The 25,180-nt window shown below is 33.9% G+C and overlaps 1 protein-coding gene across 1 annotated transcript in view; it reads right to left on the minus strand.

Annotated features, from left to right (window-relative positions):
- Positions 1-25,180, minus strand: part of ASCC3 (activating signal cointegrator 1 complex subunit 3) — a 307,023-nt gene that overhangs the window by 203,938 nt on the left and 77,905 nt on the right. Inside the window, exons 9-10 of the mRNA XM_045843194.1 lie at positions 8,849-9,049; positions 8,256-8,396 (exon numbers count right to left, since the gene is read on the minus strand). Coding sequence (XP_045699150.1) covers positions 8,256-8,396; positions 8,849-9,049 — 342 coding nt within the window. The remainder of the gene's footprint in view (positions 1-8,255; positions 8,397-8,848; positions 9,050-25,180) is intronic.

Genomic DNA, 25,180 nt, shown 5'->3' on the forward strand with positions numbered 1-25,180 from the left:
AGGAAGGAGGCCCATATACGGAGTCCTGAAGAGAGAAGGCAGCCCCATTGCTTATTTGTGGCCTCAGGGGATGATATTCTGAGTATCTGGATGTTACTCCACTTTGGGTGAATGCTGTTGAGGACAGGTGGAATTTTGATGGCTCCTTCTGGACTGAGCTAAACTTAAGTGGCCTAGATTGTCATCTTTTATGAAATAGCAGGATTTTATTTTCATACTATCAAAGAAAAATGAATATAATTTGAACATTCTCCAAACCAAATACAATGTTATTTTTATTGTTGTTGTTTTTCATGGGACCGAGTCTGAGAGGGAGAGAAGGACTGAAACTCATCAGGCTGCATGTCTCACTATCTATGGGGAAAGAACTGGTGGGGGAGACTGGATGCTGGGACCCCAGCTAGAATATTACAGAAGTAATCAAGGTGGGAAATGACATAGGCTCAGACTAGGAGAATATCTTAGTAAACATGGAGAGGACACAGATGAGCCTGATAAATATTTAGGAAGAAAAAAATCAGTAATTGACAGGAATTGGTGCTGGATTGGCCATATTTACCTTATTTTTAAATACAGACTCTATTTAGCTAAATATAGTCAATCATTTTATCCAAGGAAAGGTAATTATAAAAACATATTCTGCAGAAAATTCCCCATGTGTCAGATATTTTACTTCTCTTTACTAACCTCCTTGGTCAGGATGCAATAATCACAAATAAAATATTATGAAATACTCAATACAGCTACAAGCTACCCTCTGAGAATAATTTTCTAACTAGATTTGATGATATAATGGAAGAAAATTAAAGCTGGTCAGCCTCTTCATCTTTTCTAGGTCACTAGCTGCCAACATTTTTACTTATGTGACAAAATCCTCCATATAGATTCAATCCCAACATCTGCAGATAACAACTGAGAAGGACCGAAAATACAACAACAACAACAACAACAAGATATAAGGAAATACAGAAGCTGAGACCTATTACCTATGGACAATAATTAAAACAATCCAAGTTTTTAAATATTTTGCAGATTTCATCATTACATAGCCTTTGAAACACAAAGAAAACCTCCCATTTTATGGTATCTGTCATTATAAAAGACCACAGAGATCATCTACCCCTTATTATTTAATACATGTTATACCCCTAAAGAAAATAAGTAATTTTTCAGAATGATACTAACACTTGTGGTTAGTGAGTTCCCACCTTCTGACTTACTGGTGGCAGATTTTTTTCTGAAACTTGATAAGTAACTAGAGTACTGAGGATAAATATCAGAGATGTTTTGACATTTTATTTTTACTTTCTTATATATAGGGAACCTAGATCACTTTTAAGCATTCTATGTATTGTATTATAATTTTACAATAGAAGACATTCTAATTTTTCACTTTAGGAGGAAGAAAAACTTTCTATTGGTTTTTGTTCTGTATTTCAATAAGTTAGCACGATAAACATTTCAAGTAGCACTCTTAAACTAATTTAAAAATAAATTTGCTAATTACTTTGCTATTTTTATTTAGTTAATGTCCATAAGAGATGTGAAACAATTACATTACAGGAAAAAAGTGACTAAATGCTGATGTAAAACAAAAAGAAAATGCAAACCATTAACAGAACATGACACCCCAGTCCCGTCAATACTCCTCTTAAGCTAATGGAATAGGCAAAGTTGTTATTCTAAAATTTTTCAGTGAAAGCAAATATAGATTCTCAAGTGCTTTTTACTCACAAGCTAAGAAAAGGGTCTCACATAAAACATAAATTTCATTCACTAGGCAGATTTTTATTCATCAAAAATTATAGTTCTCTTACTAACCCCTCAAACCCAAATATATTAAGATCAAAACAGTTAAAAGTAGTAGTGTATATATAGGAGTATACATTTTACTCAAAGTATTTTAGTATATTTTATGAGTACTTTTAAACCCCGTAAAAGTAAAAATAATAATTAACACTAAGAATTCCATGATTCTTCAAAGTAATTTATAGCTTACTTACTAATAAAAATAATGAGACATTCTTCAAACCAGAACTCTCATTACTTCTTAATGTCATGCATTCAATGCAAAAATAGTTATCCTAGCAAACAATTTTTACGTGCATCAAGGGATTATAAAAGTGGTAGCCTTCTAATTCCATTAAGTATAAACACATGGTTAAGCCTATTAAAACTAATCATAGTTCTTAGACATCAAAGCTTTCACATTTTAGGTTCTATTCCCATTGTTCAGATATCTCTCTTAATAAAAAAGAAGCTTAAAAATTTGTTTTAGTTATTGGTTGCTTAATAATAGAAAATTGGAAACACAAATAAGAAAAAAAACAAAAAAAGACAAAATGTTTAGAGTTACAAAGGACTGAAAAATCATTACTGCCACCAAAAACACACTAATTATGCTTGTGCAGTCACTTGAAAAATTAAGCTAAAACAGTCAAGAGTCACCTTCAGTATACAAAAGAATGCCATTGTTTTTTATTCTGCTTCTGAAATAAGGACTATTAAAAACAAACCCCAAACCAAACAAAGAAGATAACTAGGTGAATGAAAAGCAGCACTAAAACAAATAGAATACTACGCTAACTTCTAAATTACAATAAATCAGTACATCAGAATATTTATATCTCATGATTAAGACTGGGTTTTTCAACCTGTTTAAAAACTGTATCTGGCCCTGGCCGGTGTGTCTCAGTGGACTGAGCACTGGACTGGGAAGCAAAGGGTGGATGGTTCGATTCCCAGTCAGGGCACATGCCCAGGTTGTGGGCCCAGTCCCCAGTGTGGGGGCGCACAAGAGATAACCACACAGTGATGTTTCTCTCCCTCTCTTTCCCTCCCTTCCCCTCTCTTCAAAAATAAATAAAATATTTTTAAAAAACTGTATCTGTACCTAAGTAGCTTAGTGAATAGTGATTTGAATTGATTAGCATTCTTTACTTATTTATGAAACAGTTGTATAGTATTTTAATGAGCTAGACAAATGATTTTATTTGAATGTCCGAAGTATCTTCATGCATTGTGAAGGTTCAGATCTTTAAAAAATCTGTAAGTTGAAACAAATCCTTTCATGCTGAAAACTGTATATTGTGTATTATTTTTACTTCCTCTTAATCTTTTTATTCCATGTTTTATCAGGCAGTTTAAGTTTATGTTATTTCCTTTTTATCTCTTACTAGAATTTCTGAGTGAGAGAGGGAGGCTGGGGGAAGGGTGGTGATTATTATAAGCAAGCAATAAAACTATGCTGTATTTTCAAGAGCAATATATAATCAACACTGTGATACAAAAATTTCAATGCTTAGATATGTAATATAAAGATATATGTACTGAGCAATAGGGGAAAAATGGGGTCAACTGTAATAGAACAACAATAAAAAATTTTTTAAAGATATATGGACTAAAGTTAAACTGGTTTCTAATAAGACTATAAATAACTTGGTAAAAATAACATCAAAATTAAGTCTGTAATGATAAATTATGAAATGACAAATTGATGAAAATGCCACTCCCAGTTACTAATTTGAATGTGTTGAAATGTTCATGTTCTACAGGATTGTTTTGCAACCTTCAACATTAAGCACTTACATCATTTTTTCAAAACTTATTAGGCTTTTATTTCCTATATCATATGCTTTGTTTTTAGTACACATTTCTAGTAAATCATATATACTCTCTGATTTTTCTAACAGGAAGTTTGAGAACACTGTAAACAAATATCCAAGCAAGAGTTAAATAAAACACAAAATACTGTGGATTACTATGGGGAGCCAGCTCTGCAGGATCCCAGGAAGTCAGAAACTGAGATTCTCAAGTATACAGTTGAGAACTGTATCAAAATAGTTTCAGAACAAAGAAAGTGTAACACCTGTAAGCATTTCCTTAAACTGAAGACCAGAGACTATAAGCCTAAATTCTATAAAAGGGGACAACTGTGACAGAACCTTGTACACTGGAACTGTATGCCCCATAACAAGAGAAAAAGCAAGTACACTGCCTCATCTCCTGCTCTCTGTTGCCTCATGCTTCCTTTAAGAACACTATTGTCAATGTGCAATAGAACTCTGTGAAAACAGAAATGGTCTGTATCTTCATTATCTAATTCAGTAACCACTGGTAATTACTAAACAGCTGAAATGAGGCTAGTGCAAATGAGGGAAACAATTTTCAATTTTATTATATTCTGTTTAATTTCAATTTAAATAGTCACATGTGGCTAGTGGCTACTATCCTGAATAGCCCTGCACTATAATTCCAATTTAATAAAATGAAGAATACATGGCAAGTGTGTGTGTGTGTGGTCCTTTCTAACAATCAGCAATTCACGTTGTATGGTTACTATGTGGTCTCAGGTCTACAAAAATTAGCATCACTGACAGATAGTCTACTCTGGAGGAAAATAAAGAGCAAGCACAATGTAGGAGGTTCAATTTGTAAACTTTTATTGAGGGTAAGCACATGGTCCCTGCCCTTGCAGAGTTAACAATTATTCACAAAGGATACAGAGCGGGTCTAGGAAAGTACAGAGATGCACAAATGGAAAAAAAGGGATGCTCATAAACCTTTTGAAAATCTAATTTGTATATCAATGTAGATTTTTAATGAGTTTGACTTCTTGGGTATGTAAAATGGAGACACTACTCAATAAGGTTCCGGTACTGAGTGAGGATGCACATATATATATTTAGCATAGTGACTGGATCATAATTTGAATTTAAATGCTACCTGTCTGTGTTTCCTTAAGTAGTCTTTCCTTAGTATCAATACACAGTTTGATACAGTACAACAGCAATAAAGATTTTAATTGACCTGAACTTGACTTCTCCAAGGAGGATATACAGAGGACCCAGAGACACATGAAAGGATACTCAGCATCACTAACCATCAAAGAGATGCAAACTAAAACCACTATGAGATACCACTTCACATGTGTCAGAATGGCCATCATAAACAATCAACACATAACACATGCTGGCAAGGTTGTGGAGAAAAGGGAACCCTAGTGCACTGTTGGGATTGCAGACGGGTACAGCCACTGTGGAAAACAGTATGGAATTTTCTCAGAAAACTAAAAATGGAACTGCCTTTTGACCCAGCAATTCCGCTGCTGGGACTGTATCCTAAGAATCCTGAAACACTAATCCATAAGAACCCATGCACCCCAATGTTCACAGCAGCACAATTTATAATAGCCAAGTGTTAGAAGCAACATATGTGCCCATCAGTAAATGAGTGGATCAAAAAACTATGGTACATTTACACCATGGAATACTACTCAGCAGGGAGAAAGAAGGAGCTCCTACCCTTCATGACAGCATGGATGGAACTGGACAGTATTATGCTAAGTAAATAAGCCAGGCAGTGAAAAACAAATACCATGGGATCTCACCTATTAAGTGGAACCTAATCAACAAAACAAACCAGAACCAGAGACACTGAAATAAAGAACAAACTGACAGTGACCAGAGGGGAACAGGGATGGAGGATAAAGGGGAGAGGAGAATGGTTGTCAAGGAACATGTATAAAGGACTCATGGACAAAGCCAAGGAAGGAAGGATTGACAGTAGGAGCTGGGGGTGGGTGGGGCAGGGAAAATGGAAATAACTGTACTTCAACAACAATAAAAAGAAAACAGAAAAAAAAATATTTTATTGGAGAGTGGTCCAGATTTCTAAGACCACACCATTTCCAAAAGCAAAGACTTTGTGAGCAAGGTATGATTTTATAAATATAAATGAAATGTTGCTGCTATAAGATGCAGAAAAAAAGAAATAAAGCATTCACAGGATTCAAACTGAGTTTTGAAAAATGGGTAAGATTGAACAAATGCCATTAAATAAAGGAATTATAAAATGCCTGAGGAAACTTTCTAAATATCCAAGTTTATTACAGAAAACGTTACTTGAGTAATGTTATTTTAGAAAAAGCAAAATTGGTCTGGCCATCATTTATCTTGGAAAGCAGTTGGGATGTAAGGATGGAAAATGGGCTGGATGCAAACTGGAGAATCCAATATCATATAAATTTCTTAATTCTAATTTTTAAATCTCCACAAAATACAAGGGGAATGATCTGATTTAATTTCTTCCCTAAACCGCATTGTACTCACCAGGATACAAAAGTCATTTCTTTAAGTAAGAAATATCATATCATAAGTATGGTCTCAGATTTTCCAGAATGGTTCCAATTTCAGGAAATTTAACTTTTAATAAAAATAATTTGTTAAATATCAAATTTTGATTTAATGTATATGCATTTAAAAGACATTATAAAAATAAAATCACACACTAGAAAGAATTATCTATCAGTGTATGTCCTGATGCGTAGTTTTTCAGATATGATCTCTGTGACTGCATGTTCAGAGCTCCCTGGGAGCTGCTAGCCTTGGAACCCATCATAACCCATCATAAGATAGAACCCCATCTCATGAAAGCATGAACAAACTTTCTGAATCTAGTATGTTCATAAACATGTAAACTGTATATGACATTACACTGTGTTAGACAAATCTGTAAAACTCCCTTCCCTCTTATTGTATGAACTTCAAATTTTAGGCATGATTCAGATCATTGTGTTAAGTGTACAAATTATATAAAAAGAAGCAAAATTTGTTAGACAAAGTTACTATATGTAAAAATATACTTTAACAAAATCAAATGTGGAATGCTTCAAGGAAAAGGCTAGATGATATTTAATCACTCAAATTTCATAAAGAATATTATGATTATAATATCAAACTTGATTATATATCAAAGACTAGAGAAAGTCTTTTTAATTAAAAGGCACTTTAAGAAATTATTAAAATACCTCCAGGCAGGTGATACTAAAATAATGATGATAAAAGGCATTATGTATTTAATACTGAATACAATTATTCATTTTTAGAAAAATTAACTTGGAATAATAAGATTCTACAAAAATGTTATGAGAAAAAAGTACCTGGGTTTGGATCTACTTTTAAACAAATATCTATGAAAGGCAAACTTAAGAATAACCGGTAAAAATGGTGTAAATGTGGATTATAATGCACTCTACCCTTATCAACCCAAAGATATTTAACTGGAACCTGGGTTTCTATCTTTGTAATGTGGTCCATGTACTTGGCATATATGTTATAGTGGGTTGAATGGTGATACCCAAAAGGATACAGCCACCCAGAAACTGAACATAATCTTATCTGGAAGAAGGCTCTTTGCAGATGTAGTTAAGATAAAAGATCTTGAAATCTATTCATATTGTATTAGAGAAAGACCTACGTCCAATGAATAGTGTCTTTAGGAGAGAAGAGTTGGGAAAGGAAGGGAAGGTCATGTGAAGAAGACACAGGCATTTGGAGTGAGTGCCTACAGGCTAGGAATGCCAAGAACTGCCAGCAGCCACCAGTAACTAGGAGAGAGATGGGGAAAGGATACTCTGTCAGAGCCTCCAAAAGAAATTAACCCTGACGACACCTTGATTTCAGACTTCGGACCTCCAGAATTGTTAGAGAGTTAAGATTTTGTTCCCACATTAAGCCGCTGGGCTTGCAGTAAAATCAATGTCCATTCATTTTTCCAAAAGCTCTATCACCTATTTTCTATCAAAGTGCCCTAATTTTTCCATTAATATTTGGTCATTCTGTATATTATTTTAAAAGCACTATAAACATCACCTTACTTATATATTGCATCCGTTAATGATAACCTACTTGTAGCTATAACAGTTTTTGCCTACCCAGTCAAAAGGTCCTTGAAGGCAGGAACCATGTATTTTAAATGTGTTTGCTGTCATGAATTTCACCTGATAGAGTGCTATATACAAGACATGATTAAAGGACTTACTATTTGGTGAAATAAAGAATGACTAAAAGCTTTTATTTTAAATCATCCTTATGCAATGGCTTAGGATACTAGAGGAACCATTTAAAGATCTATTGAATACACATTTTTCTGCTCCTAAAATTGAAGTCTGTCTTATCCACATTTTTATTCCCTATTGTTTTAAAGGAACAATATTTATTGTCAAAGAACTTAAAATCTATACCAGAAATCTAACTCAAGGTAGAGATAGCAAAAATCATAGAAGTTAGAAGGTATACCATAAAGCAAAGTCCCACCAAAAACCTCTTTTGTAGAGATGTGGTTACAAATAAAAGTTCATTACATTATGCCTGTATTTTGTTTTATAGTTACATCAGATATAGCTGTTGAACAATTTTCACAATTACCTTTAAAAAACAAAGGACCAGATTAAATAATCTAAGCATGCAACATACCTGAGTTCGTAAAATTTCATTTTTTGACAACTGCATGTCACCAGTCAGTTCTCTCACAACAATGCCCAGTGGCTCTAGACGTTTGCTGAAGTAATTTGTCATTTCAGCTGCCAAGGCTTTCATTGGAGCAACATATACAATCTATGCCAAAGAAACACGAGTATGATGAATGAGCAAAAACTACAATGTTGTTTGTTCCACAGCAGTCAATACAAGTCATAATTTATTGTGAAATATGATTCTAGCCACTTCAAGTGAAAAATCTTAATAGTGATATATGAAAAGCACTTATCTTTGTTGGATAAGTATACAGCTGTTTAAAGGACAATGGAATTTGTTTATATTGCCTTATCACTTGGAAAATTGGTTCTGCTTTGAAGCTAAATGTATTTTCATAGCTTTTCACAGGAGTAATGAGATTTTCATAACAGAGACTGCCTTAATATTAATGAAGTAAATCAAGCAGCATTCTTTATGTGACTTCATGTATAATAATCCTAAAAAACTTCCAGATTTTATATAGCATGCACAACTGCCAAATAATTTTAATTTTACAATTTAAAAAGCTATTGTCTGGCTTGTTAACTCCCTACCTTAAATTCATTCTTTTTGATGACACCTTGTTGAAAATGTTGGCGAATTTCATGTAAAACTGTGAGCATTGCAATGTTGGTTTTCCCAGCTCCAGTAGGGGCACAAATGAGCATGTTCTCATTGGTGTTGTAGGCAGTCTCAAACACAATCGACTGGATTCTATTGAGTCTCCGCATTCCTTTAAAAGCCAGTTGACCAATCTAAAAAAAGGCATGATCCATTATAAATGGTAATTATGTGAAGGACACATATGAAACAATGAATGCAAACGTTTACTTCCCTTGATTATAAAAAAACCCAAAATGACTAATATGTTCAGTCTCTCAATTTGTCCATTTAAAATGATGTGTGCAGTTGAGAATAATTCACAACTATTATACAATTCTAATGCATTTGAGAACTGCAACTCACTAAATTTGAAAAAAAAATTATAATGGGACTGTACCTGTATCTTTATATACAATCCTAAATAAACAATGATAAATTAGTAAATTAGGGAAACAACATTAAACACAGGTATCTTTTGAGTTTACATGATGATACTGTAGTTTATTTAGATGAAAGATGTCTAATGAATGTGCAAACAAGAAACCTACTGGTAATATAAATCCACAGAAATTTTTGTCTCCATATCTTAATGTCTGTTTAAGAAAACTAAGAAAAAGCAGCTATAATCATAGGAATAACAGCTGCAGATTACAGGTATTCAGAGTTTATACCACAACATATGCCAACTGTAAGTACTTTGATATATTCCCATATTTCATCATGAGTACAATTCTACGGTACAGGCATTATTGTTATGTTCTTTTAATGGAGAAAAAATTATTCAGACAGAGTGGCTGAATAATTTTTCCTAGAATCTTCCTATACAAAAAGTCTTTGCAGTTGAAAACTAGTTTCTGGGAGTAAGCAAAACACTGGATGGGAATACAGAAAACTGCAATGGCTATATTAATGTCAGGAAAAAAATAAATTTTAAAGACAACAATATTACCAGAATTAATGACAGTCATTTCATAACAAAACACAGGTCCTACACAACAGTCTTAAATGATTTTTATATCTACTAAAAGATCGTCAAGGTACATGAAATAAAAGCTGATAGTCATGTAAAGGGAAACAGACAAACACACAATTATAATCATATTTCAGTATCATCATCCAATAGTTGGTAGAACAGGAAGTCATGAAAATCAGCAAAGCTAAAGACTTGAATAGCTCTTCAGCCAATTGGACCTACTGACATTTATTTGTCTAACGATAGTAGAATACACATTCTCTTCCACTGCTCAAGGAACATTTACCAAGATATACCAAATTCTGGGTCATAAAACAAATCTCAATGAAATGAAAATGAAGAAATTCATACAAAGTATGCTCGCTAATCACAATGAAATTAAATTAGAAATCCTTAAAGATCCTGAGAAAATATCCAAATATTTGGAACAAAATAACACATTTCCTGAATAACTCATGGATGAAAGAAGAAATCAGAAGGAATATTAAGTATTCTTCACTAATGGAAAACAGAATTTGTGGATGTTGGTAAAACAGTATTAAGGGGTATAGCACTAACTACCTATATGAAAAATAAGAAAGGTTTCAAATGAATGACTTTATCTTCCTAAATAAAATATCAGAACAAAGGGAAAATTAAAGCCAACGTAATCAGAATAAAGGAAATAATAAAGATTAAAGTGGACATAAACGAAATGGAAAGCAGAAAAGCTTTTTCTTTGAGAAGATCAATAAAACTGATCTTTAGCCAAATTAATCAAGAAAAAGAGCAAAGACACAATGTCAAGAATGACAAAGCTGGTATCACTACAGATATCAAAAAATTACAAGGGAATATTATAAACAATGTTATGCCAATAAATTTGAGCACTTAGATGGAATGGTCTTAAAATTACCAAAGCTCACTTAAGACACATACAGCTCAAACCACTCTGTATCTATTAAAGAAATTAAGGCTAAATTATTTTTTTCCACAAAGAAAACATCAAGTCCAGATAGCTTCACTAGTAAATTCTACCTGTCTACCTAGCATTTTAAAAGGAAATAATACCAGTTCTATATGGAGTTTTAGATTATTCAGAAACATCAGAGAAATGAGATATTCATGCACCAGTGTTTATATGTACATATACTTCCTTTTTTCTTGGCTGAAACCTGGAAATGATACAAGTGGGACATATTTAAGTTTTGAAAAATTGTCAAATTATTTTTCAAAGTGATTGTGTGATTTTATTAGTTTTAATTTTTTAAAAATTTATTTGTTGATTTTAGAGAGAGGAGGGAGAGGGAGAGAGGAAGAGATCGATTTGTTGTTCCACTTCTTTATGTATTTATTGGTTGATTCTTGTATGTGCCCTGACCAGGGATCAAACCCACAACCTTAGCATATCAGGACTACACTCCAACCAACTAAGCAACTCGGCCAGGGCCCAATACCATGCTGGCTTGATTTCTCTAGTTCTTTTTTTTTAATTTAAATTATTTTATTGTTGTTCAATTATAGTTGTCTGTATTTTGTCCCCACTCCTCCCCCTCCAAACCTCCTTCCCTCCCTTGCTTCCATCCTCCCCCTTGGTTTTGTCCATGTATCCTTTATAGTAGTTCCTGAAAACTCTTCTCCCCATCATCCCCTCCCTTCTCCCTTCTGGCCATTGTTAGATTGTTCTTAATTTCAGTGACTCTGGTTATATTTTGTTTGTATTTTTCTTTTGTTGATTATGTTCCACTTACAGGTGAGATCCCATGGTATTTGTCTTTCACTGCCTGGATTATTTCACTTAGTATAATGCTCTCCAATTTCATCCATGCTGTCACTCAGGGTATATGCTCCTTCTTTCTCTCTGCTGTGTAGAATTCCATTGTGTAAATAAACCATAATTTTTTGATCCACTCATTTGCTGATGGGCACTTAGGTTGCTTCCAGCACTTGGCTATTGTAAATTGTGCTGCTATGAACATTGGGGTGCACAGGTTCTTTTGGATTGGTGTTTCATGGCTCTTAGGGTATAATCCCAGCAGTGGAATTGCTGGGTCAAAAGGTAGTTCCATTTTTAGTTTTCTGAGGAAATTCCATACTGTTTTCCACAGTGGCTGCACCAGTCTGCGTTCCCACCAACAGTGCACTAGGGTTCTCTTTTCTCAGCATCCTCTCCAACACTTGTTTGTGATTAGTTTATGATGGATATTCTGACTGGTGTGAGGTGGTATCTCACTGTGGTTAGTTCTTCTTTTTTTGTTTTGTTTTGTTCTTTAAATAGTCCTTAATAGTGGGCAGTTTTGGCTGTCTTCTATTATTCTTCTTCTTCAAAGTTGTTCTGTATCTTCTAGGTCCTGTGTGTTTCCATTGCAATTTAGAATCAATTTGTTAATTTCCATAGAAAAACCTACTGAGGTTTTGATTAGAATTGTTGAATCTACAGATCAATTTGGGAAGAACTGATGTCTTAAGACTGCTGAATTTTCTTTCATTTCTCTCAGGAAAATTACACAGCTTTCAGCATATAGGTGTTTTCCATCTCTTTTCATGTAATATCCCTGAATATTATATTTCATAATTCTAATATTATTGTAATTGAACTGCTTAAAAAGTTTATTTGCTTTTGTGCTTTATTGCTAATATACAAAAACAATTTTTATGTTGATCTTGTACCCTTCAACCTCCCTAAAATCCATTTATTAATTTTAGAGCTTTTGTAGATTACATCAGATTGACTGCAGAGAAAATTTTGTCATCTCTAAATAGTTTTTCTTCTTTATTTCCTATATGAATTTCCTTATTTTTTAAGAAAATTTTTTTGGTTGATATCACTGGCTAGCGCCTCAGCACAATGTGAAGTGGTGAGTATAACATTCGGTTTCACTACTGATTTTAGGGAAAGTGTTCAGCCTTTCACCATTAAGGACGGTATGAGCGGTAGTGTTTCTGCAGACACACTCTTTATTCCTCTTTATTTCTTGTTTGCTGAGAGGGTTTTCTGTTTGTTTGTTTTATATCAGGGATGAGTTTGAGATTTTGTTGAATTATTTTCCTGCATATATTGAAATGCTCATATAGTTTTTCTATTGTAGTTTAATCTTATGGCAAATTACATTGATTTTTGAATGTTAAACTCATTCTGCATTCCTATGATAATCCTCATTTGGTAAAGACATATTACACTGTAGGATTTGATATACTAACATTTTATTTGTAATTTTTCTATGTTCATGAAGGATATTTGTCTCTATTATTTTTTCTGATTTTGGTAATCAGGAAAATGCTCACCTCACAGAATGAGTCGGTATTACCTAACACCAGAAACCACTGAAAATATCCATCAAATGAATGGATAAATAAAATGTGGCATATTCATATGGTGGACTACTGCTCAGCAATAAAAAGGAATGAATTATTGAAACACGTGACAAAATGAATGACTCTCAAAATGATTATTTTAAATGAAAAAGCCAGACCAAAAACAAAATACATACTGCATGGTTACACTTACACAAAAACCTAGGAAACACAGACTAATCTATAGTGACAAGAATCAGACTAGTTAATGTGTAGGAATAAGGAGATGAGCAGAGAGAAATCTAGAAAGAATTTCAGGGCATCACAAAGTCCTTTTTGGAAGTGGCAGTTATGTGCTGTGTTGTGATGGTGGTGATGGTTTCACATGTGCTTACATGTGCTAAACTCATCCAACTGTCACTCTATGTATGGTTTGTTGTATGGCAATTATACCTTAATAAAACTGTTTTTTAAAATAATATAAAATATAATAAAGACATATATTCACTAACGCTTTTGTCTGGACAAAACACATACTTAGCCCTGGCTGATGTAGCTCAGTGGATTGAGGGATTGAGCGCGGGCTGCGAACCAAAGCATCGCAGGTTCAATTCCCAGCCAGGGCACATGCCTGGGTTGCAGGCCATGGCCCTCAGCAACCACGCATTGATGTTTCTCTCCCCCCCCTCTCTCTCTCCCTCCCTTCCCTCTCTAAAAATAAATAAATAAATCTTTAAAAAAAAACACACATACTTTGAAGAGATCAAAGTAATTTCTCTAAGTCCTGAACTCTTAAGCAGATTAAACACCTGAGACTACCAGTAATACTTTATCTATTTCTACTGATGACTGAGCCTTGGACAGGCAGTTCAGCACATTTTTCAGAACATAAGATTTGGGGTCAACAGGCTACAGGGCTAGCCTGAGGTCTTCACCAAGTAGTAACAAGCTTTAGAGCTCATTCTAGTTCTTTCTTTCTTTTTACTCTGTGCTGCTTTAGGATCCTTCCACACTACCTGGTATCTGACTGATCTAATTTCTATTGCAAGTTGTGCACCTACTGGTTTTCTTACCCAGTTATTCACAGATGGGTCCGTTGGCTGATTCTAACTCCTCACAGAACATGGGCCATATATATCTTGTCCAGGATTGTGGGGTTTTCAGGGCAGGCGTGCACTCAACTTGCACAATCCTCCCTTGGTCAGCCACAGCTGCACCATACCAGCCAAGAGTCACTGCCAACACTGCATTACCCAGCTTGAAATTTTTTGCCAATCTAATGGGCTAAAGTGATTCACTGCAGTTTTATTTTGCATTTTTCCAATAAAAGAAACATTCTATTTAAAAAAAAAGATTTGGGGTCAAAACATTGGCTTTGCCACTATTTTTAGTTTAACTTTGAAGATACTTAATACCTCTAAGTTCTATTTCCTTTGTAAAATAAAGTTAGTGATATTATTATGTAAGAAAATGATGAAGGTTGACAAAAATAGCTAATAATTATTGAATGCTTACTATGGAACAATTACAGTATAAATCCTTCATATTAATTACCTTTATTATTTGTAATAACCATACCAAATTCTTTTATAGATGAGAAAACTGAGACTTCAAAAAATTTGTTTAACACAGCTATAAATACTAGAGCTAGGATTTGAACTCAGACAGTATAACTTCAGAATCAGTTATTAATTGAAAATGTTTATAAACCATATAGCATAAACCATATATAAAGAAGAACTTGTTAAATGTTAAAATAAATTAATAGTACTGATTATCATCACTGTAATAAGTCATCTTAGTTTTTATGAGATTTACTGAAATAGTGCTATGAATGCTACAATTTCAAACACTATAGAACTCCTGACAATATAGCCTGCTATTCCTTAATTAAATATCTGATGCCACATATCAGATCAAAATTTTTTCAAAGACTTCTCACTGTCAATGTTAACAGTACAGAATGTGCAACACACAAGATCTCTGAAAGCACCAACTGTTCCCCATTAAGACCCTTCAGAATGCAAACCCTTGTTATCTACCAACACTGATACATACATTATGCTCCAATGATTCTTCATGCTTTTAAATTTTCTATAATACCTTTCCCAACCCTGAGAAGTACTTCATTATCATTCAAGTTCAAGTTCAACTGTAATCTCTGGTCTCTCCAATTTCCAAAGCCACAGGTGGCAAACACAAGGCCTGCAGGCCCAATCTGACCCTCCACCTTGTTTCATATGGCTCTGTACCTTGTTTCTACCCTGTGGCAGCACTGAGCGCCTTGCCCCTAGTTTAGGAGTAGCTACATTTATACCGTCCTAAAATTACATTCGGCCCTTTGAAGGCAACAGCAAAGCTGATATGGCCCCCAATGAAAATGAGTTTGACAACCCTGGCCTAAGCAATTATTATACTTCCTTATTTATACTTTGCCATATTTAAAAAATTTTAAAGAACTCCCGTTTCTCTCAGCAGCTAGACACTCATACAGAACTCTTTTTATATTGTCATTATGACCTTTAACCACAAATATTGAAATGATTTGTTTGTATGTATATCTGGCCACATGGACTGAAACTAAGGATTCTGTTTTATTACTTTTATATATTTCCCTAGCACCTAGCCAATTGCCAGAAACATAATAAGCTTCCAGATAAATTTTAACTGACTAATAAATCAATTTAATAAATGAGGGGAAAAGTCTTAAAAAGATATGCACTGCATACCTAATATCTTCAAAAGAAAGAGTAAACTGGAACTAAGCAAAACACATATGTAGCAGTTCAGGTAAAACAAACAAACTACTCAACCCTAAATTAAAAACTTATTTCATGCCCTGGCCAGGTGCTCAGTGGTTGGAGCATCCTGTACACCAAAAAGGTTGCAGGTTCCATCCTCAGTTGGGGCGTGTCCCCTAGTTGGGAGCTCACCTAATCAATGTTTCTCTCACGTGGATGTTTCTCTCTCTCTCTCCCCCTCCCTTCTTCTCTCTAAAATTGATGGATGTATCCTCAGGTAAGAATTATAGTTCAAGCAAGAAGTAATCTAAAACATTAGAGGAATATACTGACAAACTTATTGTATTAGAAAGTTTTTACTGTATTTATTCAATTCTACAATCATTTACTTACCACTTGTATAAATATTATTAGAGTAAAGATATATCAGTTTAAGTATTCATTTTCTTAACAAAAATTAGTGTCTGAAGTGACCCTTACAATGTACTAGCAGGGGTTAAACAAAAAGCCATGTTAGAACTTATATCATTTTAGTTTTCCATAAAAAAGATGAACTATGTGCTTTGGTATCAGAGGGAAAAGTCACTTAGAAGAATGCCATTTCAGGTGAAAAAACGAAGTATTAGGAAACACCTAGGGGGAGTTAGAAGTCAGAAGTCAGTAGTTGTGTGATGGATATGGGAGGAAGGGGTAGCAGAGATGAAGATGGAAAAGTAGGCCATGACCAAACTGCGAAGACTAGACTACATACAGAATCCTCCAGAAACCTCTGAAGTTTTTCCTGAAAGACTTGTAAAGAAATTAGCAAAAATATCCCATGACCTAGACAAGCTCAATAACTCAAGTCCACCCAAGTTCATACTGCTAAATGTGGAAGAGATGGGACCTCAACTGTTTATCTTAGCTCCAAATACAAACTACCAGATTTACTGTTTAAAATAATATTATACAATGATTTGTTTTGCCACACAATTAGAGTTCACATTCATTTCCAAAAAAAAAAAACTGTTGCAAAGGAATCAAGATACAGTTGCACATATATAAGTGGATAAGAAACAGCGAGTTACAAAAAAATTAAAAACCCTCCAAAATTAATTTATAAATTACTTCAAGTGGCCCACATTCTACTCCCCTTACCAAAAGTTTCTTTTCATTTCTCATTTTGAATTTATGAAAATGAATGAAACAATTTTCAGCAGTAAACTTGGTTAAAAAAATTAAAAGGAATATGCAAAGAAAGCAATTGTAATAATACTAAAAAGTATCACTAGAGGACCAGTATGTTTGAAATGTGTCTGACAGCTCCTGGGACATGAGATAATTAAGTTAAAGTTCATTATGCAGAAGGGATTCCTTGGATTTGAATAATATTCCAGTTATATTCACAAATGTAATTAAATTGTAACTAGTTTTTCTTAGCATTTTAGCATTTGCTTTTTACACAGGAAACTGAGTGTTTCATGGATCATTTATCACAAAAGCTTTTTGTTTGGGCCAGATAGCCATTCTAAATATATGTCATTTTCCTTTTTTAATTCATTTTAACTGAACATTTTCAAAATATATCATAATCAGCAGATCAAAAATGTTTGAAATGTTAAAGCTTCTGCCTAAATCCACTTGTCTATACATATTTTGGATTCATCAGACCTCTAATCTGACAGAAATAATATGATTCAGTGAGGCAACTCCATAAAAATTTATGTTTCTAATATTGCTTATCAAACCCTGGCTACATATGCTGCTCTCAAGTGCACACTGTATGTTTAAAAATAATCTGATGTTATTTACCCGGAACACCAAAAATGTACACTAAATATACTGTATTAATTGCTTATAATAATCAAACGTAGGTACTTATACTTCCAATAAATTTTAAAAAGCATTAACAAACTCTCTAAGACGAAACCAGGACAATGCCGTACTTTTAAGCTAGTACATGTATCAGAAGCTTAAATGTAAAATATTTTAAAAGTAAACATTACAAATTCAGCATAATATTTAGAAAAAATCATAGGTACCCAAGATATAACCTTCACAGTGTAATTTTCCTTTGGATCTACGCAGCACACGGCTTAGGTTGAAAATTTGGGAATCAGAGATTATTGCAACAGAAATGATGAGCACACTCAGTGTCAGCTCTATTTGCTAGAATCTAACCACTTTAATATTATTCACAAGCCTTGCTCCGTGTGGTCCTTGTAACAGAGATGACTTAGGGACTCCTTAATAGGAAACATTAAAGAAAATCTGATCTGGCATTCATGGCTGAGTTCACCCTCCATTCATATGGCAAATACTTAGTGAACCTCTATGTGCCAAAAATAGTTTAAATGGTCAGAAAGGTAGTTATACACCATACATTGTAATGAGGGGAGAAGAAAAAAAATCAACATCCTCACTACTGAACAATAAGATTTCAAATATTAGTATGAACAAAATTTTAATAGATGGCACAGAGTAGTACAGTGGACTGGAATATCACAGTTAATTTAAATTATGTCTTTTGGAGGTGCCTCAAGAGAGGTATCCAACTTGGGAACAAAAGAACAAGAAGCAGGCCACAACTAAACATGAAAGCACGGTATACATAGTGTATTGTAGGCAGAACAAGGACATAGAGCTAAACTAACTAAATCAGAGCTAAGCTGGTATGTTCGTGGACCTGTTTGGAGATTTATGTGGCTGAATGAATAAATGGTCAGACAACAGAGGAAAGGAAGATAGGAGTCATATTATGTGGGCAATTGTAAGTCATGGTAAAAGGGCTTGAGTTTTTATTTTCAATACAACAAAAAGTCTCTGCATGATTAAAAGAATGATAAGTACATTTTTTAAAGCTCTAGCTGGCTGCCATGTGGAAACAGATTGATGAATGGTAGAAAACTTTGCCAGTAGCACCAGTGAGAGTTAATGCTGGTTTACTTCAGAGCAGTGGAAACAGAAATAAAAGGATACAAACTATATTTCTGAGGTGGAACCAATGAACTGATGATGAGCTAAATGTGACAGAGTGGGAAGAAAGGAGATATATCAAAGATGACTTTTTTCCATAAGCAGATGGATGGCAGTTCTATTGATGATATAAGAAGGGCTATGAGGACAGACTGAAAGAGGAAAAAAACATTCTATCTGAAAGGCCCATTACATGTCCAAGTAGAAATTTCAAACAGGCAATTGCATGTCACTTTGGAGGTCAAAGATTGTTTTAAATGCATTTTCAGAAAGGTATAGTGACTGTCCCAAGGTTACACAGTAGTAGCAGACCTAAAATAAAATTCCACACTCTACTAAAAATAATGGAAAGCCAAACATCAGACACTCTCGTGGTAGGAAAACCTTAAGGACTGGGACTACATATTTAAAAACAAGTGAGTTCTAGAAATAAAAAATAATAATGTTTAAAAAACCTTAAACATTCCTAGTCTAGATCAACAATGTCCAACAAAAACAAGATATAAGCCAAATAAATAAATTTAAATTTTCTAGCCGAAATATTAAAACACATTTAAAGGAAGCAACATTAATTTTATAATAACATTATTTAACCAAATATATGTTTTAATATGCAACAAAAACAATGAAACACTTTGCATTTTTTTCATACTAAGTCTAAGAAATTAGTATGTTTTATACTTAGAGTGATCCAGACTAACCATATTTCTCACCTGCCATACGTGTCTAGTGGCTACCATGTTAAACAGTGCAGTTCTAGACAGCTTCCAATTGCTTACATAATGTTTCAAAACTGATTAATACACTGTGAGAACACAGCAGATGCACTGTAGGAAAGGCTCTTAGGGCAATATCCAAAATCCATAACATGGTCAGAAAGACTCTAACCTTATCTGCGTAAAGTAATGAAGATAAACTGCATTATAAACTTTCAATCTTTGAGGATGCTTTCAGAAAGAAAAAGAACGTTAGTTTTTATCTGATTGCTTATTCTCTATGAATTTATCTTTAGTAAGCAAAAGCACTACTAGAAAACAAGTAATTGTTTTTTGAATCCCTTAAAGAATGGAATTAAAGTTCTTTTCCAACAGTGATTAAGTCACAAATACTCATCTCTGTACTCTGACCTCAAAGTCTAAAATAAAACAGTTAAGTCTAAACATCTACCACATACAAAATTTGTTCCAACTGAAGCTTCATTATTCACCTTTTTTAAAAAGATTGACAAACACTTCACCTGATCAAATGAAATCATTTATATGTCCTAACCTGCTAAATAGTCAGTATAAGGAGTTATTTTCCTCCAGAATATGAGACTATGTAGGGTTAGGAATATACTTTACCCCACCTAAGACCTAGCATTGAACCTGGCACAGAGCAAATATTGAGTGATGTTGTTTTTCTGTATTTGCTTCGGCTGAGTCATTTGATTAAATCATAATACTATCTTTGAGCTGCAGCACCGATGGATTTTCATAAATTAAATAATACTTAAGACATTCTATGCTAAGCACTTTGACTATCTCTAGAACAGGAAATTGGTATAAATTCTTCTGCTCACATTAAGCATGACAATGGTTTTCCATCATTTATCATAAACACTAGCCAAAATGTCTTTTTCCATAACCATGCACTGCAGTTTCCAGTGAAACTACAAGTTACAATGAATCACATCAGCTCCTGCTATATTTGCTCTGGGAACAAAAAAACGAAAGTGTTGTTTCAAAATCTAATTTTCACATCTTTTAAAATCTTCCTGATGCTACCTGTCATTTCCAGTGCAACAATGGAAAGATGTGATGGCTGATATTTGCTGTGTGTCTGAGTGTTTTAATTACAAAATAACTGCATTGATGTGAGTGTCTATGCAAGAAATGTTGTTTGGCTCTGTCTTCCACCTCAGGAACAGTCTGTGTTGACGGGCATGTCCCTACTTCCAGGTCTCCGTTCCCATGGTCAGTACATGCTTTCTAGGTCCCTGTCTTACCCTTCTTTTAATAAGTGACATACATTTTTGTAGTACACCTTTAGTAGTTTTATGCTCTATGAGGGACAGATTTCTACAGGACATGGAAAAGTCTCTTAAAATATTTTTTTGTTTGGTTTGGTTTGGGATCCTCAGGACCTAAAGGGCCCCGAGGGTCATGTTCCTTCATGATGTTTCTTGGCCTTTGGCTCCTCTCTGCCCCATCCCCACTGTCTTTGTCTGGTTCCAGGTTCTCCAGAACAGCCCCCCACATTCAAACCACATTCTCGTTCTCCTAACTGTGCCTCTGCTCTCTGACCTGTCCTGCCAGAGTCCGTTTTCTGAAACACCGCATGTGTCACGTATCCTCTCATCACTCCTCACCCCTGGTCTACCTGATTTACCTTGTTTTTCATTATGTCATACAGAGTCCTACACTTCACCAAACATCACATTTTCAATGTGTACTCCCACTTGTAAATGCACTGAAAAATTACTGCATTCTGTTCCTTAAGAGACAAGAAGTGCATGACCACTGTTACTTCCCCTTTACTGAATTTTTGTGTGTTTTAATGTTTCATGATAATGATTCATTTTGAATCAGACATTCTGGATAGAGGAAATTACGTTTTAGCAACAAAAGACCCCATGAGTATAATCTACTATTAAATCTTTGAAGGAAGTAAGATTATAAGATTTTGTGGAAATCAGGTTACTTTCTAAAATGGAACTGAGTCAAATTTCATTACATACAAAAAAGCAATAAAAAACCACAATGCATAATTCATAATAATTTCATATTATTTAACAAAACACATTTACACCTTTTAAAAGGGTAACCAAAAATATTAATATACTCACAAGTGTCAATTCCTAGACATTCTCTCATACTGAAAACAGTCTACCTAAGAAGCATAATGACAACAACGAAAAACCCCACTATATAAATAGATGGCCTTTCTCTACTCCACTTCCTCCCCGAAGACAAAATGATAAATAAAAAGCTATTCCTACCTGTCCTTGAGGAGAAAAACACAGAGAAAAAGAAACAATAGCAGTATCATCTTTCATGAAAACTTAGGGTATAATGAAAGACAAGAGGACCCTAATTTTCCAAAATTCTGGGTGCAGAATCATAATAAATTCCACTGATAAACCAATGAAATTGCACACTTGTGTTTGTACCAGCGTGATCTTAATAGTAATTCTACATGTCAGATGTTCCTCTTCACCAAGGTACTCTGCCAAAGCCACAGGCACAGTGCACAACAAGACAGTAAAAGACATGGTTTGAGCAAAGCTATAGGTTTGATTTGGCTGGGTTTGGTTTGTTTTAGGCAGAACCACCATAATACATGAGGGCTTGTTTCACAAAACCAATGTTACAATTAAATATATAAACTTCAGAGGTTTAAAGCAGAAGTGAAATTGAAAGCTAACAATCTGGTACTTTCTATGAAGTTAACATACTGTTTTTGTAAGGGACACGAACTCACACCAAAATGTATTGCAAGTGTCCCTCCAGAATGCCATGGTAAGTGATGGAGCTAAAAAAGGTAAGACACCATTATTTCATTGGCATTACAATCTACTTGGCCCAAATTGGGGGACCTTCCTTCTAATAAACAGCTGCACCATGGCAATAAAACTGAAGCAAAAGTGTCTCTGTCAAATTCTGCTGAATCCCACACAGAAAATGCCTCTTGGCTGATATTTATGGTAATAACCGGTTTTAGCTTCAACTTTAACCTTTAAAGTATTTCCACCAGGTTGCTTAAAATCTTTTAAAGTATTTGGACTTATGTGGTCAAGCTCACAAACTGTTACAGATATTAAATGACAGGTAATTTCATTTAATTTTTTATAGTACCTATGACTTTAAACTTCCCCAAACTAAAGCAAGAATGTTATTTTAAACATATATCTCCTCCAACAAGAAAATTTCACCAACAGAATCTTTAGGTGAATTGTTTTACTTGCATTCAATCTAACAATATTTGAATAACTTACTATGGTTTCAAGTCAAGATTTCATTTACTATAAATAATAACATTACAAAAATATGTCATATAAATCAAAGTACTAATGGACTTAGTACAAAGGACTTATTTATAGTGGCCAGTTCAATGAACAAATTTCTGTGCGTATTCCAATATTCCAATGCTTAACAACATATTTGATATTGCTTTCCTGAAGAACAGAAATCTAGAAATACCATTTATATTGGTACATTTTAAAAATTTAACATTTTAAATATACAATTTAATGTCATTAACTAATTTCCATAAAATAGGTGATCTGGGAATTATTTTTTATTGGGGAAATAAGCTGTAAACTGGACTTATAAACTGCTTCTTTAAATTAAAATTTACTGCTTATTTCCCCACATGAGATCTAAAGCTCACTTGGAAGGATTCCAAACACACTAAATCCACCACCCAAAAGAAGGACTCAGTCAAAGACTGCTGGAGAGGAGCTCAGCTGAGGATTTGTTGAGGGGGCCAGTCCTTTGAGAACAAGCTTCTCAAACTTGGGGTAGGGAGTATGCATGCTTTGAAAAATGATAGATTTCTAGAACTCCAACCTTGAGATTTTCATTCACTTACCTAAGGTGGAAAATAGTAATTGCATATTATTTAACAAGTGATTATCAAGTACAAGCAAGATGAAGAATGGGATCCTAACTTTCTCCACCCATCCCCATCGCAGTGATTAGGCATCCTTAGTCATCATAGATTAGTCATCTGTTTTTTAGTACTTTAACACAACTGAACTTGAAGAGAACTAAGTACATTCTACTCAAAAAGGAAGAAAAACATGTTTAAAACATGTATCAAATTAAAAAGAAGTTTATTAAGGTGGAACTATAAGAATAATAATGTTTTGTTTGAAGTTCCTGTGTAGAATGTAAAGATTTGAAAAGCAAAACATTTAAAGGAAACAACTCTGAAACATATAATAAAACACAATATAGACTGCTTAAGAATTCATTGAGATTTCTTTATATATTGATTTCTGGATACATTTATAATTACCCAAATTACGTAATTATTTTCACACAACTCTGAAATTTATCAAGAATATAAGATCTTGTTGAGAATGCAAAAAGCAAGGTAAATTACCTATGTTTACTTATTACTCTTTGATATTTGCACCACAGCATCAAATTTAAACTTGTCCTTTATAAACCTATTGTTCTCCACTTACATGAGGGAATTAAGTTACGTAATGTAATATAAGGTGTCTAATGAAATGTATAGTACTTACTAAAGAAATATGACTTCCTTGAACTTCATTTTTTAAAGCTTCCTTCTATATTACTTCAATATCCAGGAATTTAAAAGTTATTTATACAGAAGTAAGTCCACTTATCGATAACCCTTAACAGAAAAATTCACAAGTGTACCCTGATTAAACAGCAGAACTCAGCTATTGGTGTGAGAAATTAGGAGGAGGAACAGTTTATGTAAGCATCGCTCCGACTGGGAATGTACTGATCACCTAAAATGCATCACAGACACTGCCACACGTATTCTATGTGTTGACTCATGTAATCTGCAATATAAATAGTCCAATGCAGAAGCTGGAACTTAGAGATGCTATCCAACCTGCTCCACATCACAAAAAGTGTGAATGGTGAAGCTGGAATTCAACATCAGTTCTATTTGTCTAACTAGAGAGTAAGACAATTATAATTCTAAAACTCTTGACACCATCATACATCCTACCATAATGCCTTGTATCAATCAGGAGCTCAGGAAATGATTATTGATAACTGATGACCAATCCATACATATTTCCAGAGACAAATAATGAAAATAGTATAAATAGCAACAAAATCATACCAAATATTTCTGTTTATTAAAACAGGAGGTAACAGCGATTATGTCTATTTCTAAAGCAATTTGAAATTCTCATATTACAAGTTAAATTCCTCTAGTTTTCATACTTCAGAATATAATCAAGTTCTAAGTAAGCTTTAAGTCTTCTCTTTTCTAATTTCCTGCCATAAAAATAAAGTGTAGGTTGTAATGAAAGTTATTTTATTAGATTTCTCCTAGGTAGAGGCAGATGTTAGTTATCACCCTCTCTAGTTGAGCAGGTATTTTTCAAGCAGCTGGTGCCCTTTTCCTAGTTAGCTATTTGCAAGGGTTCCCAGTAGACTTTATAGTACTGCAATCCTGAGAAAGTTCACAGCATATAAATTTAAGTCTTCTTTAGAAGGGAAAAAATGGTAGTATTTCCCTTTAAGTAATACCTAGCTATTTCATATATATGAATTATAGGATACTTTCATAATAAGTAAACATTACTGTTTAATCACATAATTTAAGTAATTGCTGGGAGTCACAAATAAATAAAAAAGTGTTATTTA

This window comes from Phyllostomus hastatus, unplaced genomic scaffold (assembly GCF_019186645.2).
Source record: "Phyllostomus hastatus isolate PE091 unplaced genomic scaffold, TTU_PhHast_1.1 phas_contig_40, whole genome shotgun sequence".
Lineage (NCBI taxonomy): Eukaryota > Metazoa > Chordata > Mammalia > Chiroptera > Phyllostomidae > Phyllostomus > Phyllostomus hastatus.